The sequence below is a fragment of the Girardinichthys multiradiatus genome, chromosome 19 (assembly GCF_021462225.1).
Source record: "Girardinichthys multiradiatus isolate DD_20200921_A chromosome 19, DD_fGirMul_XY1, whole genome shotgun sequence".
In the NCBI taxonomy this organism is placed as follows: Eukaryota; Metazoa; Chordata; class Actinopteri; order Cyprinodontiformes; family Goodeidae; genus Girardinichthys; species Girardinichthys multiradiatus.
The window spans coordinates 15,501,848-15,528,120 of record NC_061811.1 but is presented as its reverse complement, the minus strand read 5'-3'; the positions used below and the strand labels follow the sequence as shown (position 1 = coordinate 15,528,120).

General features: G+C 40.2%; 1 protein-coding gene across 3 annotated transcripts; it reads right to left on the bottom strand.

Annotated features, from left to right (window-relative positions):
• Positions 1–33: 33 nt before the first annotated feature.
• On the bottom strand, positions 34–24,688 carry LOC124855875 (serine/threonine-protein kinase PAK 4). 3 transcript variants are annotated; one of them, XM_047346001.1, is made up of 9 exons: positions 24,183–24,688; positions 12,990–13,237; positions 7,215–7,877; positions 5,554–6,087; positions 4,712–4,845; positions 2,832–2,958; positions 2,627–2,752; positions 2,406–2,540; positions 34–1,441 (listed from the first exon to the last, which is right to left on the bottom strand). In XM_047346001.1, exons 2-9 carry the CDS (start codon positions 13,203–13,205, stop codon positions 1,274–1,276), a joined length of 2,103 nt encoding a protein of 700 aa, XP_047201957.1. In that variant the 5' UTR covers positions 13,206–13,237; positions 24,183–24,688; the 3' UTR covers positions 34–1,273. The 3 variants fall into 3 exon arrangements, with proteins under 3 accessions (XP_047201957.1, XP_047201958.1, XP_047201959.1); XM_047346002.1 differs by lacking the exon at positions 24,183–24,688 and adding an exon at positions 11,632–11,758 and having other exon boundaries at positions 12,990–13,122; XM_047346003.1 differs by lacking the exon at positions 24,183–24,688 and adding an exon at positions 11,659–11,758 and having other exon boundaries at positions 12,990–13,122.
• Positions 24,689–26,273: the final 1,585 nt, after the last annotated feature.

Below are 26,273 nucleotides of genomic sequence, written 5' to 3'. Positions count from 1 at the left end.
TTTTTCTTCTCATATACAAAAGATTAAATCGGGTTAGATTTATGGTTCAGTATGCATCATTTATTGATTTTTACAAAATTAAAACGCATTTCTCTCTTTGCCACGAATGATCCACACAGGAATAAAAATACATGAAACGGGTGCATCCATGCCAGATTACAAAGACTATGTGCAAAGTGTTATCTGGGCAGAAATGTGTCCTGCAGCTCCGGACCTGTGTGCTTTTTCTAGGCAAACAAAAGCTAAAACAGTCGTTCCCCCCCCCCCCACACACACACATGTGCGTGCATAGTATTCAGGATCACTGCACATATCTTGTGGTTTTCTATTTTTTGTCACATCTGTCATAATACAAAGAGGGATGTATCAACGATGACATGTTGCCCAACACACACCTGCTCCTTCACACATACATACACAACAAAACACTCACATTGTAGGAAATAAAAGTGAGCTTCAAACTTAGCAGTGGTAAGGACCCTAATATTCAGGATTTCTATTTACGAGTATGTTTTGAGTCCATATTTATTTATTATTTAACTGTATTTGGAATTTCACATCATACAAACAACCCACAACACATGTTTTATTAGAAATAAATAAATATGTAAAAGAGGAGAGGGGTTTTTCCCAGTAGTCCAATAGTAGCAGCAGGGCTTCATTACCCATTTATTATGCTAATATAGGAGAATTGTCTTTCACATCCCTAGTACATATTCAAGCATTCACATCAGGCCAGGTGTGCTGCCAATTGCCCATGCAGCGAAGGCGTTGTTGTCCAATTTCCACAACAGAGCGAATGTGCAGAGGTACCTTTATCCTGTCACAATGAGCTACTGTGGTTTGAGCCTAATGAGTTCTGCACAGCTTGCTTTAATGTCCACTAAAAACACCATGAAGGGTTTTTAGAGTTTAGCACTTGTTTGGACATGTGTAAAAGGTAGATTTCTGCTCTCAGTGCGTCATGCACCGTATTGTGCCGTGTTGATCCATACTAAAAGTTGCAGGAAGCCAAATGAGTTGAGAGGTTAGGACTTGCATGCTGCCTTTAACTCACTCCTAAAGTGCTTCTCGCATGCCTGAGACCTTGCCATGTCTGACAAAACAAACTAGCAACCATGACGCAGGCAGCACAGTGTCGCCAGGGTCTGCATCCCTGGAGCCGTCAGCCCTGTTAGGAGAGCTGGATCCTGGCGCTAGTCCTCTTCGGGAGGCCTGTACAGTACAGGGCAGGCTGAGGTTGGGCCGTTGGGGGATACTGAGCTCAAAAGCGTCAGCAGCGAGACATGCGTTTACGGTACTGTTCCACCAGTGGGACCAGGCACTGAGGAGAACCGCTCTGCAGCAGGAAGGGGTGCTCCAGTAAGTCAGTGGCACTGGCCCGCTCCAGAGGGTCACGGGTCAGCATACGATCCAGGAAGTCTTTGAGAACTGGAGAGATCTGAATCAAATAGAGAGACAAAGATACCAGTAAACATCAAATATTTGTAGCAGATATTTGACAACTGTACCTTTGAACTTTTTCACACGTTGCTACATCTCAAGCTTAAAGTTCAACATATTTTATCAGGATTTATAAAGGAAAATTATAAATTTTTTCAATATCTTTTACAAACAAAAATCTGAAAAATATGGCGTTCTGTCCCAGATTCGTAATTGGATTTATCTCTGGACTTCGATTGGGTCATTCTAACATGAATTTGCTTCTATCTAAACAAGTGGTGTCCAGTGTCATTTCTGAAGGGCCACTGTTCTGCATGGGGCCACTGTTCTGCACGGGGCTTGATGGCATGCTGTGGAAGTAATATAGTCAGTTGCTTCAAGTGTTGGAGCTAGGAGACATAAAACATATTCACAACCCATTGTGCTTTGCATTTAGGCCAAAAAGTCTGATCAAATAACATTCTTCCACATGTTTCCCCTGTCACCTACGTTAAGCATTAAAGTAAAGGGAACTAAATACATGTGTAAGTTACACTTTTCAAATTTATTTTTGTAAAAAAGAATTTCCCTCTACTTTGGAAATTTTGCACTATTTTGTGTTGGTCTGTTAATCTGAATATAATACTTTGAAGTGTAACATTGTTGCATGACACAATGGAAAAAAGCTCAAAGAGTATGAATATTTTTTACAAGAAACTAAACATTTCCGATCTATATACCAGAGATGAAGCTTTATTGTAGTGTTTGTGTCCAATGTCTTTATATTCTTCTGTCAAATCTAAATAAAAGCTAAGAACAACTTTTAGAGATCCTGGAATAATACTGATCAAGACCTATTAAACGAAAAGAGGCAAAGCATGAAGAAAGATTGGTTTAAACTTTTCCACAGTACTGTACATCTGAAATATTGATATTTGACTAAAGAACAATCATTATGTGAGTGTATTTGTCTGTTCTAATACCTGGCTGACAATTCGCACTGTCGGAGCCGGCTCATCTCTAAGCCTCTTCATTGCTGCTACAGGTGTTTCACTGAAGTACGGGGGCTCTCCGTCCACCATCTCCACCACCATGATGCCCATCGACCATACATCAACCTGGTGGCAACAAAAGTGAACAGTGTAACAGCTCTTATAGCACAGGTTGGCATATTAACCAAAATTATTAGTGGTTTTCTCCTCACCTCCGTGCCATATGGAGATTTGGATATGACCTCAGGAGCCATCCAGTAAGGTGTCCCTACTAGAGACTTCCTCTTAGGGATATCCTTACTGATCTGGGCACAGAAACCAAAGTCTGACAGCTTCACCTGGAGGGAGCCCGTTAAAATAACACATTTACAAACAGAGAAATCAAAAGGAGGGGGCTTGGGGGATGATGTGTCATACCCTTCCGTCTAATGTGAGAAGGATAGAGTCACTCTTGATGTCTCTGTGAATGACGCCCTGTGAATGGAGATAGGCCAGGGCTTGCAGAACAGCTTCACACACTGTGGCAATCTGCTCCTCACTCAGCCTGCAGGACAAAAAGTTTTGCACACATAATGGCTGACTTTACATGGGCATTTCACATGTTCCCATTACTGGTTACAACAGCCCAGAGAGCTGAAAATTCATGAATCACTGAGCGTTGAAAGCGATGATAAAAGGTGCAAGGTTCAGAACAACAACTCCCACACAAGCAGAATGACGAATGAACATGCTCCTTCCTCATCGGAGATAATGTGGCTTTGATATTTCACAAGTGCAACATAAACATATACAAAGCCTTGAAATAGTATTCATACACCTGGAACGTTTCCACCTTTTGTCCAAAAAGTGAGGTGTTTTCCTGGAATTTTGGTTGACACATAGATAGCATAAAGTCAAACAAAAATAAAATATAGTTTACAATATTTTTTATGAATGTCCCTAAAGAGTTTTGTAAATTAGTTTTTTTTTATCCCTGAATAAATATAGCACAAACAATTCTTTAGATTCCTTCTCTCATTCTAAATATAGCTGTTCTGTGAAGGCCTCAGTGGTTTGTTAGAGATCATTAAGGAGCAAACCGGACCATGAAGATCAAGGAACACAGCAAACAGGTCAGGGTTAAAGTTGTGGGGTAGTTTAAAGCAGGATTACATTATGAAACAATAGCCCAAGCTTTTTTCACAGAACATTTCACAGAACACTGTTTAATCATCTGAAAATGGGATGAGTATGGCACAACTGCAAAATAGTTCGGGTGTACTTAGCCATTCACCTGAACAGAAATACAGACATAGGTGAGCATTAATTTTAGTATCAGCAGGGAGGGATGTGGTCACTTTGGAAGAGCTGCAGAGTCACAACTCAGGTGGGACAAGTCTGTTGACAGAGCGGTAAAATTTGATGAAATGCTGGTTCAAAGTTCAGTAGGCTTTAACTTTAAAGAGTAATTTAGATCAAAGGATATCTATATGTTACACTCCAAACTTAAATCCAAATCAAGATAATGGACATGACTTTCAGTCCCTAGATGTGCTAAGATGGTGGAGAGATTCGCTAAAAGTGTAGAAGCTTTGCAGTGGATTTACACACTTTTCAGATTCTTATTGGTAAATAATGTTAAAAATTATGTATCACTTTCCTTCCTGTACAGCATTATGCACTACTTTGTATTGGTTGTATAGTCACAGTAAAATAGTTCAAAGGGCATGAATACTTTTGCAAGGCGCTGCAGGAGGCAGGAAACAGCCATTGTCATGTAGCAAAAAAAGTCAGGCATCCAGCAACGTTAACAGACTGCTGTTCTCTTTAACATGGATAGTAATTGTTTAAAACTCTGTTTCCACCAGTTAGTGTCCAGGAGAAACAGAAAAAAATCTCACTTTTCTTTATAATTGCTCTGCCAATACACCAACTCAATCAAGTGCCAGTTTTTATGTCAAATGACCTCAGAGAAACATTTGCATGCCTTTCCATGCCCTTTCAATTGAACTAATTCAGGAGCATCCCACAGTCATCAGGTGATAGGAAAAAACACTAACAATTACATTTCTTGGTGTGGGTGTGTGTGTGTCCATGTGTGTTGCAATATAAAAGCAGTAGAGAAAGTCTCAAATTACTTTCCCCACATAAAAGCAGCAAAAGTGGACAGCAAACTAAATAGCAGTAAACATGCTATTTGGATTAACTCTGATCACTCTCCAGTCAATACCACACCACCCCCTTGTGGCTGATTAGGTCACTGAAGACGATCTGGATTTTAAAGAGGAACCCGCCGATTTTGATGCTATGTGTTGTACCTGGTTTCAGACACGATGTTGGTTAGTGCTCCTCCTTGCAAGTACTCCATGATGACCCACAGCTCCTCCTCCACCAGGGCAGACTTGAACATCTCCACCACGTTCTTGTGCTGATAGTCCCTCATGATTACCACCTGAAGCACAAAAATATGTAGGACTATCATTATGCTCAAAACATATTTTATTTTTTGTAGTGTAAAGGCTGCAATGTTCAGTAATTATGAATTGTTCAAATAAGCTGCACTGGGGTACTTCAATGAAATAGATCAATGAAAATGGATGACACCATGTGTGCTGCAGTCTCTTTGCCAGGTCTGATTTTCCTGTTTCTTCAATGCATGACTTCCACATAATGCACTTTTCCTTGATTGGCTCCTCAGTTGGGTAAACAGTCATGTTTTGGAAGATTTGCAATTATGCCATTTTTCCATTTTTAGATGACCTGTAAGATGTTGCCTTAAACAATAACCCTGCTTAAAACTTCTCCACAACTTTAGCCCTAACCTTTCTGCTGTGCTCCTAGGTTTTCATAATACACACAGAAGGGATCTGTTTAGGTGTCTTCTGAAGGTAATTGCTTATCTTGTCTCAGAGTAAATGGGACTGAATACATATGCCATACCTTTCAGATTTGTTTTTGTAAAATATTTTGAAAACCATTTCTTATTTCCTTTCCACTTTACAATTATGTACGCCTACGTTTGGGTCTGTCACATAAAAAAACCCCACAAAAGGTATTGAAGCTTGGGCTGTAACATGATGAAATGTAAAAAAGGTTTGAGGTATCAATACCTGTAAATTTAAATCAGATTCACGTGTGGAATCTAACTAGATCTCTGTACCTCATTGAAGAGCAACTCCCTCCTCTGCTGCCGCCGCAGGTCCATCATCTTCACAGCAACTTGTCTTCCAGTGTGCTTTTCTGTAGCGATACATACCACCCCTGTTGAGCCCTCACCTATCTTCACAAAGCTCTCCAAATAAGTCCGTGGATCGCCCTTATCCACCACCATCTGCAGGGCTGCTTTGAATTGTTCATGCGTCACCTTAGGTGGGTCGGGAGGCGGCCGGGGGGCAAGATGTTGAGGCAGTCTAAAAGCAGGAGAGCAGGTTCCTGGAGGACTGGTGGCTAATGAGCCTGTGGGTGAAGGTCGAGGTTGGGATGGGCTGTCCTGCAGGGGGTAAGGGGGGTTGGGACATCCAGAGTGCCTGAGGAAGGGGTCTGGTATACTGGGCCTCAGCCCCATATTTGGAGACAAGCCTAGAGTGTAGCTTGCCGAAGAACGGACCATCCGCTGAGGTCTAATGCCTCCTACAAGAGGACTGCTGGTGCCAGTCGGCAGGAAACCGGAGTGGTATCTCACTGATGACTCTGCCTGCATGACAAGAGAGGGGAGAAAGCTGAAAGGGTGTTGGCCGCCTGCCTCGGGATCACTGCCCACTTTAAACCTGAATATAAATCAGGTCGTCCACTTTCATTCTGCATCCATTTTACCTGATGTGAATCATATTAAGAGGCTACTACATGGCCTTAAGAGTCCCAAGAAGAACATGGCAGCATTTACAACTTCACAAGCACTTAAGCCCACATTTAATTTCTTAACACTGGACTCAAATAAATAAACCCAAATAAAGTCACAATCATATTTAGCAAAAGGGGCTTAGCCCTGGGTGTACCATTTTTGATGCAAGCATTTCTGAGACCTCTACCTCATCATATTCTCCATACAAATGCAGAATACATGGAAAAAACGTGTAAAGGTGATAACTGCTGTATGTCATCTGTTTCCATGATGTATACAAAGTGCTTGATTTTGGTTGTAATAATCACATGACCTCAAATCTCTAACGTATCAGTCATGACATGAAAAATGTTTACGAAATCAAACGTTTTTATAGCATCCAATAAACATCTACAGTTAAGCCCAAAACTATTCATGCTCCAGGCAGCTTTAGATTTGAATTTGTTATTCTTCAATTAAGAAGTTTGCTTCCAACATCTCTCAAAAAAAAAAAAAAAACAGTACAATGTATAACAGTATCAGTTTAAAAAAAGGCTGTTTTATTTTTTCATTTATTTATTCATAAATAAAACAGACTTGGAGCTTATGTGTCTCTAAGTCTGTAAGGCTGGTAGTCCTCCTCGCATCAGATTTTTATCACAATCATTTCTTGCAGCAAGTTTTAGATGCGCCATATGTTTTTAAGGCATATAAAATATATTTTTGGTTGCAAAATAATGATAAATACATTTTTAAATCCTCCTATGGAAATGTCAATAAAAAGCTGATTTTTATATGGTCATTATTGCTTTTGTAGGGTTTTAAAGGTTTAGGCTCCTCAAGCTAACCATTAGAATGGCTCTTAATTATTTCAAGAAAAGGAACATCTTAATGCCTTCAGACCACTTGCATAAAATCCTGATATATATATACGGCATCATAAATATACATAAATTATGTGATCCAAAAAACATTTATCATTGCTGCAAAGATGTGCTTACTTTTAGGTCATATGAGGAGAATGGCCTCCCTGGGCTGTTCTGTGGGTGCATGTACATGGGTACATTGGGTCGGCGCTCCGTTCCAATGGTCCCTTGATCTCCGTGGAGCTGCTGGATAGTCAAAGCAGGGCTGTAAAAACATGCAACAGGTCTCTGATTTGGTGGCATTCCTCTGGGAAGCTGAAAATCTCTTTTCCATATTAGCCTTTCTTGAGGACTTCCCACCTCTCCGCTCATATACGGTTCGTGACTTAGTACTGAGATGTTCTGGGGTGGAGGAGGTTGCAAAGGTCCCTCCACTGAGCTGACACCGACCTCATAGGTGGATTTGGCTTTTGGCAAGATTCCATTGGGCTGCAGAGTGATGCTCTTCTTCATGCCCAAGTAAGGGGTGTTGGTCTCACTGTGAATGTTCCTGCCCTTGTCCCTCCAGTAATCCTGACAGTCATCCATCTCATCATCGTCATCCTGGGTCAGGCCCTCGTACTGGTAACCATCCCCTTCATTAACCTCTCCCAGCCTTCCCAAAGACTGGGCCCTCTTCCTGGCTGAGGGGCTACTCTTCCGCAAAGAGTTGGAGCTGGTCACTGAGAGGCGGCTCATGTCATTTATCATGGCAGAGATGTATTCTCCATGACCAATCATGCTCCCGCGCACAATGGTCTGGAAGAGAAAAGGTGTTTATCCTTATCACAATCTGCATGACATGATTACATTAGAGAGAGATTTCAGAGCTAAAAGGATGACAAAAGAGGCATAATAACCGCTCTGAGGCAAGTTAAATTTAGAGGTGGAAATGTGTAAAGGACATCTTTGTCATTTTTCAAAGACAGTGACTTAAGTTCCTTTCCCTGGTAGCTTATTTTGACAGTATGTGACAAATATGACAACCAAACACAGGTTTTACAGCAGCTCCTAATCCATCCTGAAAATGCATTCCTGTGGGTTGAATGTTTTCTTATTTTGTCTCATTGCAACCACAAAAATGCATTTTATTGGGACTTTTATGTGAGACCAACACAAAGTAGAGCACAATGTTAAAGTGTAAGAAAAAGTAATCAGTTTTCAAGATTCTTTACAAATAAAAATAGGAAACGTTTACCGTGCACTTTTGAGCAGCACCCAATATTTGAAGAACCCCCATTTACTTTCTGCAAAGCTCAGATATGATAAAGAGCACCTGTGAACTTTAAGTTTTAAGCCTTGCCACATGTTATTAATTGGATTTAGGTCTAAAGTCCCAGTTCTAACACCTTCCAAACTATCCCAGTGTAGCTCTGGCTGTGGGTTTAGGATTGATGTCCTGCCAGAAGATGAACTTCCTACTAGTCTCAAGTATTTTGCAACCACTAACGGGTTTTCTTCCAGGATTGTCCTCCATCCATCTTTCCATCATGTCTGACAAGCATTTCTGTCCCTGTGAAAGATTACAACCTACAGAGATGATGATGCTTCCACTATCATGTTTCACTGTGGGACAGTCATTTTCAGTGTGATGTGCTTGTTTGTATGTTAGTTTTCATCTACACACTGCTTTTGTAGGGCAAAAAGTTCAGTTATGCTTTCATCTGACATTTGTTTGCCATGTCCCTTACACGGCTTGTGGCAAAATGTAAAGAGAACTTCTTGTGAGTTTTCTTCATCCAACTGTTCCATAAACGTCAAAATTTGAGGAGTGCAAACTAATAGTTGTCCTGTTAGCAGATTCTCCCACCTGACCTGTGGATCTCTGCAGCTCTTCTCTAGTTAATGCTCCGCTTGCCCGACTTGTCAGTTCCGGTGTCTTGGTAGGTTGGGTGTCTTGGTCTTTATGATGCTTTATGATGCTGTTCTGAGGCCTTCACAGAACAGCTGGATTTGTACTGAGATTAAATTAACTCGAGGTAGATTTTGTTTACTAATCAGGAGATTTCTAAAGGCAATTAATAATACTGGATTTTATTTAGGGGTATTTGACTTGTAGAAAATACTGAAAACATAATTTTCATCCATCCATTTTCTGTACCTGCTTCTTCCATACAGGGTCACAGGGGCAGCTGGTGCCTATCTCCAGCAGTCTACAGGCAAGAGGCAAGAGGCAGGGTACACCTTGGACAAGTTGGCAGTCCATTGCAAGGCAACACAGAGACACACAGCACAAACAACTGTGCACACACCCATTAATACCTAAGGGCAGTTTAGAGAGACCAATTAACCCAACAGTCAGGCTTTTGGACTGTGGGAGGAAGCCAGATGCAAACTCCATTGCAGAAAGACTCAAGACCTGGAGTTGAACCCAGAACCTTCTCCCTGCAAGGCAATGGTGCTACCAACTGCACCACGCTGGAGCCCCATTTTTTCTGCCGCATTTCACTAATATGCACTAATTTGTCTTTGTGTTCAAATAAAATTCCCTTAAACTGTGTAGGAGTCTGTGGTATAAAATGTTAACCAGTTTAAGGGGTAAGAATTATTTTTGCAAGGTACTAAGTGTTTTCATAAATTACAGATTACTGCTTTTCAGACTTTTAAAGAGGTATGAATAGTTGGCAAACTTGCAAAGGGGCTAAACTTGCCCCGACATAAAATCATCAGGCAAACCTCAGCTGTTTAGCCAGAAAAGTACATGCAGTGAGTGGTTTGATGGCTTATTAGTCAGTCTCAGAGAAGAGTCATGTTCAGTTTACAGTCAGTCAACAGCCTCTCCTGTTTCTCTGCCTCAAAGCCACTGTTTTCACAGATGGGGTGGAGGTCAGTCCACATCTTACCTTCTGTAGCATCTATCAAAGTGGATGATTGCTGGTGATAATGGCCTTGGTGGCATTTGATCTTTTTCCATTAAAACAGACAAAATAACCATAATTCCTTGCTTTTTTCTTTATTATAGTGCCTTGCAAAGTATTCATACCCATAAACTTCATCACAATATTATCACAAATGTATTCAATGTATTTTAACTGGATTTTATATGATAGATGAAAACAAAGTACCTCATAATCGGGAAGTTGAAGGGAAAGGATTCCTTTTCATAGATATCTATTTCCTTGCACCAATAAAAAAAAAAAAAAAATTGTGGTGTGCATGTGCATTCACCCCCTTCAATGTGATACCCCTAAATTAAGTCCAGTGCAACCAGCTGCCTTTTGAAGTCACCTAATTACTAAACAGAGTTCATTTGTGTATAATTTAGTTCTGTCAGAGGTTTGTTAGGGAACATTAGCCAAAAAACAGCAACATGATAACCAAGGAACGCAACAACCAGGGAAAGGGTAAAGTTGCGGAGACATTTAAACATTTAAAGCAGGGTGGGTTATAACACAATATTCCAAGCTTTGAACATCTTATGACCAAAACACTGTTAAATCCATCATCTAAAAGTGAAAAGAGTATGGCACAACTGGAAACCTTCCAAGCCATGACTGAATGACCCATGGTAACTGTAGAGGAGCTTATGAGGTCCACAGCTCAGGTGGGAAAACCCTTTCAGTAGGACAGCTGTTAGTGGAGCACTCTACAAATCTGGTCCTTATGGAAGAAGGGAGAGAAGTAAGCCATTGCTGAAAGTTATGTTTGCAGATGCCACAAACCGTGAAGGATAGAGCAAGCACCTAATAAGAAGGTGTTCTTCTTAGGTGACTTTCTGGATGTGATGCAAAATTCTATGAGTGGCGTAACATCACGCTGCACATCACCCTGAATACACCATGGTGGTGGTGGGTTTAAGTTTTACTTTTTATGCAGGGATGGAGAAGCTGGGTAGAGCTGAATACAGGGCAACCCTTCAAGAAAACCTGTTAGAGACTGCAAAAGACTTTAGACTGGAAAGGAGGTTCACCTTATAGCAGGACAATAACTCCGAACATACATTCAGAGTTACAATGGTTTAAAACAAAGCGGACATTGCTGTGTTACAAAAGGTTTCAAATCAGAATTTCATTTGTTAAGGGAAAAAAGTTATTCAAACCAAACGAGCCCAATGTGAAGATATATTTTCCCTCAGGTTAAATCTTTGATTACCTGTGATTAACCACGTTTTTTGGTTTCATTTCCCTTCAGGGCCTGATTGCTGTCAAACCTAGTTAACCAATAAATCACTTTTAAAGGGCCTGTCTTACGACATGATGTAGGTGAGAAATCTCAAAAAGCAACACAGCTTTCCCTGATGTAAAAAATGTAAAAATATATAAAGAAATTTCTTGGGTGTTGGGACTCCAGTAAACCACAGTGAGAGGCATTATCCATTAATAAAAACAAAACATGAAGCAGTGATAAATGTAATCCAAGAAATCACAAAAGAACTTGCTGCAGATTCGGTCAGTGTTTCAACAGTAAAACTGGGCAGAAATGGCATCTATGGGAGAGTCACCTTTTGGAAGGCATGTGTCCCATTAAATCTGTCATAAAACTAACACAGCATTACAGAAAGAGAACATCATACCAAACATGGTGTTTGTAGTGTAATAACCTGAATCTGCTTTTCTTCTTCAAGACCTGGACGACCTGCCGTAATTGATGGAACCATGAATTCTGCTCTCTAGCAGAAACTCCTAAGAGACAAGGTCCACCTTGTCAAACACAACAAAGTATAGGTTTTGGTTAGTCTGTCCTTAAATCCATAATTAAGATACTGTAGCATGGTGTTCACCAGGCTGTTTATGACTTAAACCCTCCAGTGTTAAAACAATTCTGCAAAGAACAGTAGGCTGAAATTCCCCCACAGGGATTTTAAAGACCTATTGACAGTTTTTGTGAATGTTTGTTAGTAGTTGTTGGCCCCAAGGGTGGCAGAACCAGTTTATTGGGTTTAGGGGAGAATTACATTTCACATAGGGCCAGGTTGGTTTTTGCAGCCATTTCTTCTAATAAATGGAGTCATTATTTAGTTACTGATATTAAAGTTTGTTATTTGATCTTAAACTTTTCAAGTGTGGCAAAAAATTTAAAACAGAAGGAATCTGTAATGTGCCCAGTACTTTTTTTCAATAGTTTATTCATGTGTGGAAATGCACACCACACTTTTAAGACTCATATTTGCCAAAATGCTTGAAAACCTCATTATTTTCCTTCCACTTCACAATTATGCACTAGTTTGTGTTGGGCTGATGTAAAATCCCAATGAAATGCATTGAAGTCTGTGGTTGCAATGTGACAAACTGCTGTAATTTGTGATTTGTCTTGTTTTGGGGATTCTGCATTCAAAGGGATCTTGCACTGATATTGATGAGGCAGGTAAAAACTATAAGTCTGACCTAAATGCTGACACAGTGGTTCTCATATTGCACAGCACTAATCGCCACCAAATCGCAGTGCTTTTTATTTTTCTGGAGACCTATGAAAGTATCAACCCATACACTTTGTGAAGTGCAGAAATCCTGAGATTTGCAGGCCAGATCACTCACAAGCATTTCCTTTGCTGTACCTGCACTTTTCGTTCCTTTTTTATTTGCTTGACGTCTGTGGGAGAGCGTCTTATACTGTTATTAATTGCCTGCATGTGGTAATAACTCTTACAACCCCCATGAGTATTTCAACATTGTTCAGCCAGTGTACACAGCAGGGTCATTAGCACAGCCTTGTGATAGATAAGGAAGCAAAAACACAGGGAGTGGAGCAGTCATTCCACCTTGTCATCAGAGTATTATGGGATTGTCTGAAACAGCAGAATCCCTCTGCAGTACTGAAAATACCCTTTTGCAGTGACACAGCTACCAATAAAACAGTTTAATGAACAATATATGTTTGGATAAAAAGGGTAAAGTTGAGAGACTTTTTACATAAAATCAAGGTGTGGCATACCTTTTTTGGCCTCAGCTCCACCTCTGTGATCCGGGAGGGGTCCACCATAGGTCTGGGCCTTCTTAGGTTTTCTATCAGGCTTTGCCATTGTGTCGGCAGACCAACAAAGCAGCCGCGCTTTGCATCAAACGAGGTGTGAACACGGTGCTCAAAGTTTTTTGGCGCTGATATCTCAGGCCTCTTCTTTTTCTTCTTGCGGAACATCCTCAGGTCCATATGAGAGGCAGCCTGCCTGCTTCAGGATGTCCCTGAAGAGAGAGAAGCAGTCATCTTTGAAGGAACTACACCTCTCATTGATTACAGTTATTTAATCATGTCCTTTGAATATAAGCAAATCACTCCTGCCTGTATGATGAAAAAAAACATGTCTCCACTTCCCTTTATTCTCTATTTTCTGCTCAGGTGTATTAAAATAAAAATCTCCACCACATGGAGGTAATTCAAATGGCTCCTCTGAAAGCTGTTCTGTTAAAGTCTTGCATCTGAGACATGTGAATGTCCTACATTTCTATTGCCTTAAAGGCTGTCACAAGCTTCTGAGAGTGAAAACAGCTCCAGGGAGAGTGGATGGATTTGTGAGCACATGTTTAATGAAGGATATCTGATCAATTAGGGCATATTCATTCTCCCTGCCCTTTCACAAACTAGCACATGTCCATACTGGCCAACGCCCACAGGCTTTCAGTGCATTAAGGGGGCAACACACAAGCTCATGTTTCATCCCACACACATGCTTATACAAATACAAACATACTATGTAAGGATATCGTTAAGCGCCTCTATAAGCCTTCCATATCCTAGCCTAATTAGTAGCTTGTGTTGCCCTTGATCACAGTAAGGTAGCTAATCTTTGGATGAATGTGCTGAGTTACGAAGTCAGGTGTACTGTGTCTTCAACTTTGCTTTATTTTTAAATGGGGGAAAATAATTGAATTACATTACAGCTCATTTTCTTAGCCCAACTGTGCTGTGAAATAATCGCACACACCTTAGTCATATGTTAATATTAATGCTGTTTTATGCAGATTATATTTTGGAGGACGTCCCAGCTGGCAATGAAAGCAGATGTCCTCCGCAGTCTGTTGGCTGGAAAATCCCTTCTTCAAACGACTGACTATACTAGAGAAACTTTTTCTTTTTCTCTTGATTTCAGTTGGTGAGTTTTAGGTATAAACCTAAAAGGGTTATTATTAATGATCAGCCAATAATTATGTAAACCTCAACAATAGAAGCCAAAAAACAAACTGCTTAGATCTGTAAGATCACAAGAGATGATTTTCCACTTTACAGCTAATTAAAATACAACGTTTAAATTTAGAATATTAGGTCAGAACACACAAAAAAAAAAAAAACCTTTTAACACAGAAATGAAATAGAAAGAATTCAAGCTTAATTGTGGTAATTTTCAAAAGTTAGTTTTTATCTGACAAGTGAGCCTCATCAGAACATATATTCTAACTTATTAAATATGACTGTATATTTACACACTAGGTACATCTCATTACATTAGAATAGTAACATAGTATTTATTTCAGTAATTCAAAAAAAATGGAGGCCATAAATTATACAGGTTTATTACACACAGAATGGTTTATTTTAAGTGTTTACTTGTGCTAAGTTTGATAATTATGGCTTACATCTAATAAATTTTTAAGATTTTCAGACAATTTGAACATGACATTATACCAGTAACAAAGGGATTTTTTAATACAGACATGTTATGTTACGCCCCGCACAATCCAGCAGAAGTCTACTGGGTTTCAAAAAGATGGTTGGCCACAAAAGGTTATTGCTAAGAGCTTCCCAGAGGTTCATTAAGAGACGGCCTAAGGTTTATATTTCAGTCACCACAGCAAAGGGCGGCTACTTTAAGGAATCTAAAACATAAAACATATTTAAAGTTATTTTATAATTTTTTGTTTACTACATAATTCCATGTGTGTTCATTCACAGTTTTGATGAATTCAGTGAGAATGTACGTACAATGTAAATAGTCATAAACATAAAGAAAACCATTTCAAGAGAAATTGTGTCTAAAACTTTTGACTGTATAATGATTTATTCAATATCTTATTTATTTTGTTGACCCTTTTGACTCTTGATGCTGCTGTTGAAGCATCTAACTTAATTCTCTGATCCCTAATAAACACTGACTCTGTCATACGTGCATTTTTCTCTCCATCGCAAATAGAAGCCATTCTAGTCAATGTGGTAATTCACACTGACTCCGAGGCGCTGCAACATGACAGAGAGCCCTCCGCTGTCGTCCATCAGAGTTAGGGGTATGTTTACTGAACAACTCCAGTCAGTATCCCGCTTTAAGTCAGTTCTGCAAGCAACCACCACTAAATCAAACGACAACATGTTTACAAGCTAACAAGAACAATAAATATCACTCCAACTAACAAGCCAGCACAACAGCCCTGTGTCAACATTATGTGGACATACATGCATGCATTCCATGTCCAGGTAGAATTTAACCAGCAATAATGTGGTAAAAACAGAGGCCTTCAAGGTGCCCTGATTTTAGCTGATAATCTCCCATCATGCACTATGAAGTTGTGGGAGCTGAGAAAATTAGTTTTGTTACCCTCTGTGACTCAGCAGGCAATCACGCTCGCCAGCCTTTCCTCCCTCCACCTCCATCCCTGAGACCAGCACGGCTCTAAACGGTATAAACGATGCCTGTTAGGAGATGTGCTGCTGACTAACCCATGCCACCTGCCCTGCTGCATCACGTTGAGGTGAAGCCCACCGGTCACATGAGCTAAGCTCTACTTCAGTGCAGGAAAGGGACACCTGGAGAGACGTGTCCCTCTCCAAGGATGATTCAGTTGCTCGGCTAATATGCTAAGTGTTGCATAAACGTATGACCCTCTCCTTATGTACATAACATGGTGCTGGAAAAGACCCTAATCCTATCTGACAGGGGCATTATGTTGCAGGGAGAGAACAGTTGGGGCTGAAATTATAGGCAGACCTAAAAGTTTCCTGCAGTCACAGACAGGCCATTAACAACTAGTGGTGGCTCTTTTTCCAATAACAAGCTGCAAAACCATAATAGATGGCATGAAGCCATCTTTTATAGTGTCACACAGAAGTTTACAACTTCATCATTTGCCTATGCCAAAACCATTTCTGTTCTGTACACATGTCATATTTATTTTGGGGTTTTAATGATTTGGACTGTTCTTTTTCAGGATGGTATAAGTTAAATAAAGAAATAAATAAAGAACTGGAAGCAGAAGTTTGAATTTGTAGTGGATTAATGTTGTCCACACAGGTTAAAAATTCAAACATTTATATAAACCTTTACTAATATTTGGTTAAATGTCCCTTAGGAAGTTACAGAGAAATCACTGGGTTTTTCCAAGTCTTCACCAAGGTCCTAGCATAAATGGGCTGGATATTTGACTACTCTTATGATTAGAAATGGTAGTTAATTTAAATAGTTTTGTTTCCTGACACATAGTCCATAAATATTTATTCGAGTTGAGGTAAATTCCAGAGGCTTCAAGTTAGCCCGCTTTGACTATGCCAAAACATCGCACCTACTTTGTGTGATGCAACAGTAAGACTGACAGCAAAACAATACCCTCAGCATGATAATGCCACCAACATGCTTGACAGTTGATTTAGTTTTCTTTGGTTTGAAAGCCAGACCATGACTCTTACAAACCTAATTTTGTCATTGTGACCCCACAGTTCCATATTTGCCATTTTGATTAACCATGTAGACGGCTGCACATTTTCGATGAAGCGTGTATGTCAACTTTTGATCAGCACTGCAGATAGCTGCTTAGATACTGGCACTGATCCAACTAATATTTACACAGTCTTACATTCATGAATCCTTTAAATGCAGATCAATTATGATTTACTTGGGAGAAAAATGCAGAGTATGGTCTTCTCTTGCCAGCAAAAATGATGATACAGAAGCAAATGGAGAAAATGTTTATATGGTACCACACCAAGTAATTGTCAGTACAAACTGGAAGCGAATAGGACATAAGTAAAGTATCTAATAATCAGAAAGTTAAATAAAACTTACAACTTTAACAACAGACACACAGATGCACACATTTATGGCCAGCATGGCAAAATGACATCAAACGTTGATGCAGTTATTGATTTACAAGGTTTAATCACATACAGTTAGCCTTATTATGACCTCTCAGACTCTGCTGAGCCCATGACGGTCTTGATAACAGTATCCTATTGATTTCCAGGATACTGTGTATGCGCAGAGGCAAACGTACACAGAGCACGATTTGGCTTTCGGGTCACATCCTTTTCAAAACTGCTGGGACTTGACCCAATGCCTCAGTGGCTTGTCTTGGAGCTATCAAAGTGCAGAGGCAGTATTCAACAGGCTGCTGTCAGGGGTGTGAAGAGCTGGAGAAGATGAGGTCATCCTAAAAATGTTGCTATGCTAGGATTGTTTTTACAATATTTCTAAAACTTTGGATCCAAAGTTACCAAAGTGCTATATAATACTAATCTGGAAGGAAACAGGTTCTATCTCTGAGAGGAATAAGCAATTCATCCAAAATCAATATAATTAAAAGCCAGATAATAGTTTGCAAGTCCACTCAGGGACAAATACTTTAACTTTAGGAGAAATGTCCTATGGTCCGATTAAACAAAAAGTGCAATCTTGAGAACAACATCCCAACTGTGAAGTATGGGGGTGGTAGCATTATGTTGTGAGGGTGTTTTGCTCCATGAGTGGCTGGTGCATTTCTCAAAATAGATGGCGATACAACATCTCAGTAAATTGGTCAGGAAGTTAAAGCTTGGGACTGAATGGGTCTTTTAAATGGACAAAGAGCCTAAACATATTGCCAGATTGGTTTCAAAGAAGCTTAATGAAAAAAAGTTAATGTTTTTGGGTCGCCATCACAAAGCCCTGACCTCAGTAACAAAAACTTTGTTGGCACAACTGAAAAGGTGTGTCTGAGAAACCTGGTCTTCAAACCGGACAAAGTTACTGCAATTCTGTCAGGAGGAATAGGACAAAATTTCAGCGACTATTGTAAGAGTTGTTGAATGAAACCAAAAATGTTTGACCCAAGTCATACAGTTAAAATGGCAATAGTAAGGAACTGTATGCAAACATCTGAATTTGAACAAAGTAAAATCAGAAAACTGACCTATGAGATGGGAAACGTTTTTTTGTTTTAATGTCTGAGTATATATAAATATCTGATTTCTTGAAAGAACAGAACTTAATGAATCAAAATGTGTCTAAAAGACCACAAAGTATTAAAATTGGGAGGGAAAACATGCAAATACACCTTTTTTTTCTCTAGAGTGTCATTACTTATTCCCATCCCAATCTCAAACCTCAGACGAACATGCAATCACAACGTTACCCCAGACTGGAGTTTCTTCAGCAGCTTGGCCTTTTATGCCATGCATAAGTTCAACGATGCAATCCATGTTTCCTGCATACATCATGACAGAAGAGGAGGGGGTACACTCTCTTTCCTCTCATGTTCAAATCATCCCGAGCGCGAGTTTTGGTTGAGTGGGAGGGGATTGAAAGATAGGAGAGATATTGGATTTGCTCAACGTTAGTGCTCCCAGCTAAGTAGAATGATTTTTTTCTTCCCTATTTGCCCTGATTTCTGCTTTTTTCTTCATGTTGGCATGCATGTAGAGAAAAGCAACAAATGTGCAGGTGACTGTGCTTGCCGGCTTAGTATTTTTGGTTCAGTTTTTCAGTGATCTAATTTTAGAACTGATCTTCCCCCCTCCTCGCCAGCAACACACACGAGTTTATTTTGTGCAGGATTCATGTCAAATAGTGAGGTGAGAGTGGGCGATGGTGGGAGATGAGGTAATCTTCTTTTTGTTTTTCTCAATGCATTTATAATAACAATCCAGCTGCTATATTGACTTGCAGAGGTTTGCAGCTACAGTGTTTCAAATAAGTCCTTAACTGTTGTTTTTGGAATGTGTGATGCAGTGTGGAGAGCTCTCCTATCAGCTTCATTACGATGACCGTTTTGCCCTTTGAGTTTAATGAGCCTGTCTCTAAAGGAGGGGGGCAGCAGGGAGGTCTTCAATGGTCTTGTTTTTCTTGAGTTTTCTAACGCACACAGATTCATGTGAGGGTGTTAAAAGATACTGGATGCAGGACGTGACCGGACACCACAATGGGATTGTTGTAAGATTTACGTCTCATTTCTCTTTGAAGTCTCCTCTAGAGACATGGGATGGCTGTTGAAGGACAACAAATCGCCTGTGATGAAATTCACTGCATTCAACAACAAAAAATAACATGATTTTTCATTCCTATTTCATGTTAGTGGGCTGATGCTGCATGTCGTGCATGATAGAGTGCAAGAAATATGTTGAATGCTGGAGAATGGCAGGCATTCTCTAACATGCATGACTTTGAGGATGGCAGATCTGGGCTGTCCGGACAGGTACTAAACTTGACAGTCGTCTAGCAGACAGCCACCGATACCCTCCACAAGGAGGATAAACCACAAAAGGTCGCTGCTGAAAATGCTGTCTGTTCACAGAGTGCTGTATCAAAGCATCTAGTAACTGAAAAGTTGAGTGGAAAGAAAAAAGTGTAGCAGAAAAAGGTGAAGATTTTATTTTTTAGCAGGACTTGGCAATTGTCCACATTGCCAAAAGGATTGAAAGATTTGTATTGTCATACCAGCTCACATTTACATGTTAAGGTACAGAATTCGGTCTCAGGTCCTGGTTAAGAAGCCTAATACTTAAGTAAAAGAAAACTAAGTATAAAAAACAAAGCTAAATCTAATAATAAATAACAATGAGTAAAAATATATGCAGTACAAAAGTGCAAAAGTACCAATACCTGGTTCAATGACCATGTTTTGCCTTTTGCTGAATGGCCAGAAAGCTGGTCTGATCTAAACCCCACATGGAACCTAAGGTGTATTGTCAAGAGCAAGAGAAAAGACACCAGACCCCATAATGCCGATGAGCACAAGTTGCTATTAAAGCCATATGGGCTTCCTCAATACTTCAGCAAACCCACAGGCTAATAGTACCATGCCATGTCATATTGATGCAAAAGGAGCCCTGACCAAATATTACCAAATAACACTTATCCCATAAATTATTTTCCATTCACCCTGGAAATTTGTGTTTGAAAGAAAATGTCCTCAGTTTTCTGTATCTATCTTATTTTTCTGTATTTCTCCTAAGAACATCTGGCCGAATTCCTCATGTCTTCAGTCCATGGTAATCTCCGGTCGTTTTTTTGCAAGCCAGAGAGTCATTTTATCTTGAAAAATTGCCATTTTCAAGTACTAAAATAAAATCACAAAATTCTGTGCAGATACTGACTAAAAACAATTCAAAGAATTGCCAAAACTTGTCATTTTATGAATACCTTTGCATTTAAACATGATGCTCAGTTTAAGCTATTCGGAGCCACTGTGAAGGGCCCAAAGAGCCACAAGTTGCCAATCCTTGACCTAGGTGAAGTATTTATCTCATGGAATGGAAGTAAAGTCATGTTATTCAGAGACATAGATTTACTTTTAGTATTTTAAACAACCTTAGGTCAAGCCTCAATGGCTGTTTCTAGGACTCATCCCACTTTTCTATTTGACTAAAATGAGATCTGATTGGATTTAATACTGAGGTGTCAGGTTGGATGGGACTGGTCTTTTTCCCCAAAGTTTTATTATTTGTCTGGTTTTCTTTTTGAGAAAAAGGTAATTGACAAAGACAAGGGCAAAAATTTGAAGGTTTGAATTTTCTGGAGTCTTGTAGCTCTGCAATTCTGGGATACCAAGCGCCCAGAAAGCTCGTCTGCTATAGTCACAGGCTCCAACAGAACAAATGAAGGCCTGAGGATGAGAATGATTTAGTAAAATCCAATGTCTCTTCCCAACTCCATGTGGACTGCCGTGTGTTCAAGGGCATATGCACGCTTTTGCATCGTAGAATCTTCATAGCAACCCCTTTGCTTCTAAGGATGTACTCATTTTTCTCCATCAGCTCCTCTGCAGTAAACAGGCCATAGCAAAAAGCATCAACACAGAGTGCATATATCATTCTGCCATCTGACATAATGGGACTGATTCCCCTGGATGAGAATATGGACAAGAAAACACTTTGCTCGTCTCTGCAGCCAGCATTGTGGACATAAATGGGCTGTGAAAGATGCAGCCTTCATTGTAACAACACTTTTAGTGTCACAAGGTGTTTGTAAGATCTTTTCTGTACGCTGACAAATTACAAAAGAAACAAACAAACACAGCTAAATCGGTTCTCCATGCAAAGTAAAAACATGTTCAGTTCAGCATTTACCAACACTCTATAACGGATGATAATCCTGGGTCATATTTGTGTTTTGAAAGGTTCGATGCTGCGCTGATAGAGACGTATGATCACTTTGGACCAATAGTACGAGCTCCACTCTTCTCTCCGGGGTCTAATTTATTGATGCACTGGGACTTGGTGCAAGCTTTACTGTACGTGCAGGAGATTTTTAAAGCTTTGATTTATGTTTTTTTTCAGCCAAGGCTTCAGCAAGTCTCTCCAAGGGATGAAGCTGAGAGCAGCTTTAAAGCTTTATGGCTGCTGCCCTCCACTGTTGAACATCATGGGTGCTAAATTCAAAGCAAAGAGGAGCGTTAAATCATGAAGTACTAATTTGGACTAACTGCATTCTTTTTTTATCCAAGCCATGACCATTGGTGATGTTAAGCTGCTAATGCTCCTTGTCAGGAAACATTTTTCAAAACCATCTTAACCACTGCCAGGGTTCTGCTTGGCCTGTCTGTTTGCATTTTAAATGTGGGCCCCACAGAAAATAAAACCAAACGAGAAGTATGATGCAACCGTTAGACAAAATCAGAGGATGTTGGCGGGTTCACATCACCCTCAGAGAGGCAGATGCAAAGCTATGTCTTTACACAGATTCAACAGGCCTTCTTTGTCTCCTCCGCTACCCCTTTCCCTTCTCCTTCTTGCATATCAATGAGACACCTGAGACACAACTGCACAGTCTTTACCTCAAGTTTCATCATCACCAGAGGCGACAAAATCCTGGAGCTCATTTTGATCTCTATGTCACAAAGAATATCCTGCCTTCTGTTTGTGGGAATGTGCATGCACAGATAATAAGTAGGGTTATAAACGTTTATCACATGTTTTGCGTTAGAAAGGTATCCAAACGCCTTGAACGTTTTCACATTGCTTCACATTACGACCAGAAACTTCACAGGATTTTATCTGGATTTTATGTGAAAAACAAACAAAATGGAGTGTAATTGTAAAGTGGAACAAAAACGTTATGTTGCCAACATTTTTCACAAACAAAAATCAGAAAAAATGTGGTTTGCATTCATATTCCCCCTTTATCCCAAAACCCCTATATTAAATCCATTTCAACCAAAAGACAACTAATTAGTAAATAAGTACAGCTGTTCTTTGAAGGCTTCAGAGGGTTTTTGGTGAAGATCAGTGAACAAATAAAATAATGAAGACCAAGTAAAAAAAAAAAAAAAAAACTAAGTTTAAATGATGGTTAGGTTAGGAAATATCTCTAGATGTTTAGAGCTCTCTCAGCTCTAAACATCTCACTGAGCACTATTCATTTCATCACCTGAAAATCGAAAGAGTATAGAACAACTGCAAACCTACCAGAGCAAGCTTCCACTTAAATTGGGCAGGGAAAGCATTAATCAGACAAGCAGCTGAGGGGTTTGTGGAAGCTTTGGAGGAGCTGCAGAGATTCACAGCCATCTGCTACCAGAACACATTTTAGTGGGGCATGCTACAGATCTAGCCTTTATGGAAGAGTCGCAAGAAAACAGCTATTGATGAAGGACAGCCAACGGAAAGTCCTGCTTGCAGTTTGCTACAACACATTTAGGGGGACACAGTGGATGAAGATGATAAGACCAAAATATACTTTGGTGGTAGCAGCATCATGCTGTAGGGATGCTTTTAACAAGAAAGCTGGTCAGGGACAAAAAAACACAATAATCCTAAACGCACAGTGAAATGGTTCAGATCAAGACATACTGATATGTTAGAATATCCCAATCAAAGTCCAGACCAAAATCCAATTTTAACGCTTCACAATTTCAATCTCTAGATGTGCAACACTGGTAGAAATATAACCCAAAAGACCTTTAATTGCAACAAAGGTTCTAGGTTCAATTAAATATCTGACTCAGGGAGGTTGAATATAAATGCACGACACACTTTTTCTATTTTAATTTGTAAAATGTTTTAAAAAACATGCATCATTTACATTTAACTTCACAATTATGCAATGCCTTGGGTCGATCTATCACATTCAGTCCAATACGCTGAAGTTTGTGGCTGTGATCTGAAGCGTAAAAAGTTCAAGTGGCATGAACTTTTTTCAAGGTCCAAGAGTAACTTGTGGCTGTGAGTCTGTCAGGAAGAATGAGTGGACTGTAGATCTCGGAGCTCTAGACTGAAACTAAAATCCATACCCTTTCTTAAAACATCTTAGCCCTAGATTGATTTCTGCCCCACACTTAGCATCTAATAAAGACACTGATTGAGAGACTCTGCTACTTTCTGCAGCCCTCAGAACTGCTCTTGTTTCTTCAATCTGAATATAAACAGAGCACAGTTCAGACATTGCCCCATATTTATGCAAGCTCTTGTATAACAGGTTTTCTAAATGTTCTGAACATATGTAACATGTCAGCTTCTTTTTCCCCCATGTTTCAGAAAGTGTCAACATTTTGGTGAAGCTTTAATCTTGACATTCTGGCACATTTAGGGTCACTCTGTGTGTCATATCCTTATTAGAGGTTGAGAGCAGTGGCAGAAGGAGAAAGAGGATGGGGTGTTGGGGTTTTTAAAGAGGAGGGCTGAGCAGAAGGTGAATGCTCCTCTTTTGAGACCCATCACTGGATACATCAAACAACCTCCTCAGTTGTCCTCCTTTTTTGCTCCATCCCCATCTGCACCTGCTCACAGCCTCTCCACCTCCTTCTCCCTCCACCACAGCTGATGTTTCAATGATGCCATGCACAAGATTGCTCCTTCTCAATGACGTTAACTCTCATATCCCTTTTTTCCCTCCCCCTCCTCTCTTTTCCCACCTTTACCCCCCTGTCCTTTTTGTGGGGAAAGAGGGTAACCGGCTCTCTGGAGGGATAAATTATTGTTAGAGGAGAAAAGACGACATCACTCATTCCTTCTTACCTTGCTGCCCAGTGAAGAAGAGAGCCTCACTCTTCCAGGAAGGATTGGAAGCACAATTATCCACTTGCTTCCTTACATTCACACTCATATACACACACACACAGCAGATCCATCCTTCTCTCTCCCTCACTCACACACACAGCGACAAGGAAGGACTGGCTCTCAAGCCAGAGTGCGCTGCAGGCTGCCGCTTGCCTGGGAAAGCCTGATGCGTTCCTCCCTCCAGGCAGAAGCACACGTTGTCATCTCAAAGGCTCTTTGTTGGGGGTGATTCATCTCCGGCTCCCTGGCTGAGTGCTGCACCATGCACCGGCGGTTCCTCCCGTGGACGCTGCACAAAGCAGGGACAAAGTCATAATAAAGGAAAAGGCAAACCTCCGTGAAGAGAGAATATCACGGCCCCATCATGAAGCTCCTTCCATCCATCCATCCTCCCTCCTCCTCCTTTTCTTCTTTTCCTCTCCCTCTCAAGCTCGCTGGCTTTCTACACACACCCTCCCACCTCCCTCTCTCTTTATCACTTCCCTCCTTCTCTGCCGCCTCCCACTCCCTCATTGGTCTGCAAAAGAACTGATAGCTCTGTTTGTGTATTTTTGGTTTCCGGTAACAGTGAGGAAAGGTGAGCTCTTCTTCACCTCATCACCTGGGATGCCTTTCATTCTCCACCCCCACCCTCCATCTCTGTTCTTCTGTCCCCTTCACACGTAACATGAGTGACATGAGAACAAGAGGGTGATGTTTTCACCCAGTAAGCTGCTGTTCATTTCAACGTATTATGCCTAGGATGGCAGGGTCAAGGATGGCAGATGGCATTGGAGTAAAATGTTTGGCTATTTGATCGGCCAAACCTCCTTCCATCATTAATATGAATTACAGCCTCTTCTATGTACAATGTTAAGATGTTTATTGTCATATACATAGCAAGCAATGAAATGGTTACACTCTGCAATGAAATGCCCAAGTCCTACATACAATCATCTCCCAAGTAAAACATTCCTTCATTTTTTAACACAATACTTCCTGAATAATTTACACAGCAGCGAGGACGAGCCTGAAAGCAGGAAAATGTATTAGGGTCAAGTCATGCAGAAACTGCCTTCAAGACTGAATCGGATTTGGGTCATACATGTAGTTTGATATTAAAGGGCCCTGTAAAGCAACTAAAATAATGATGGTTCTCTGAAGAAGAAAAAAAAAGCCAACTGAGAAAGCCTACAGTCAGGCAATCTGCATAACAATGACAGATTTGCCTGTAGGAGGTATGAGAGGCTTTTACCCCTAGGCATCTTTTGCCCCTAATGTGTCAGCTATTTTGCCAGACACAGTACCATAGAAAATAATTCAACCCCCTTGAACTTTTGGAGACATGGAGACATGAATTATTATTATTATTTTTACAAATAACAATCTGAAATTGTGGCATGTATCTGTAAAAGTAGAAAAGTGTCCTATGGGAACTCTGGGGGAGTTGCAAAGATTCACAACTCAGGTAGAAGAATCTTTCAAACAAACAAACATTAGTCATGAACAAATTTATGTAAGAGTGACAAGAAGAAAGCTATTGTTGAAAGAAAGTCCCGTTTGCTGCCTGTCATAAGCCATGAAGGTAACAGCAAATATATTGAAGAACATTTGGCCTGCATGCAAAACTCTGTGTGAGGCAGAAAACTAACAAAGCCCATCGCCCTGAACACCCATGGTGAAACATGGTGGTGGCAGTTTCATTATTATACCTGCTTTTCTGCACCAGGATTAAATACACGATAATAATGGAAGAGAGCCAGTGGAAAGCTGCAAAAGACAAGATACTGAGGCGAAGGCTCACCTTCCAGCAGGACAATAGAATAAATTAGAAAAACAGAAATATTCTTTATTGTCCTTCAGTGAAATTCAAGTGCCCAAGCAGCAAAGTGACAAATTGAAGCACCCGGAGATACATTAACATAAAATTAATTAAAATAAGATTTAAGGAGGCTGTACAGTGACCCTAAACATGCAGCCTATGCCACATGCTGCTGTGAAATTGTCTAGATCTAAGAATATTCATGTGTTAGAACGGACAAGTCAAAGTCAAGACCAAAGTCCAATTGA

What these genes read in the sequence shown, in the direction of transcription:
- LOC124855875 (XM_047346001.1), bottom strand. Translation starts at nt 13,205, where the DNA reads ATGGACCTGAGGATGTTCCGCAAGAAGAAAAAGAAGAGGCCTGAGATA. An exon ending in TCTCCTCATATGACCTAAAA is followed by an intron (nt 6,088 to 7,214) that starts GTAAGCACATCT and finishes CTTGTCATGCAG; the next exon opens with GCAGAGTCATCAGTGAGATA. An exon ending in CAGTGCGAATTGTCAGCCAG is followed by an intron (nt 1,442 to 2,405) that starts GTATTAGAACAG and finishes TATTTGATTCAG; the next exon opens with ATCTCTCCAGTTCTCAAAGA.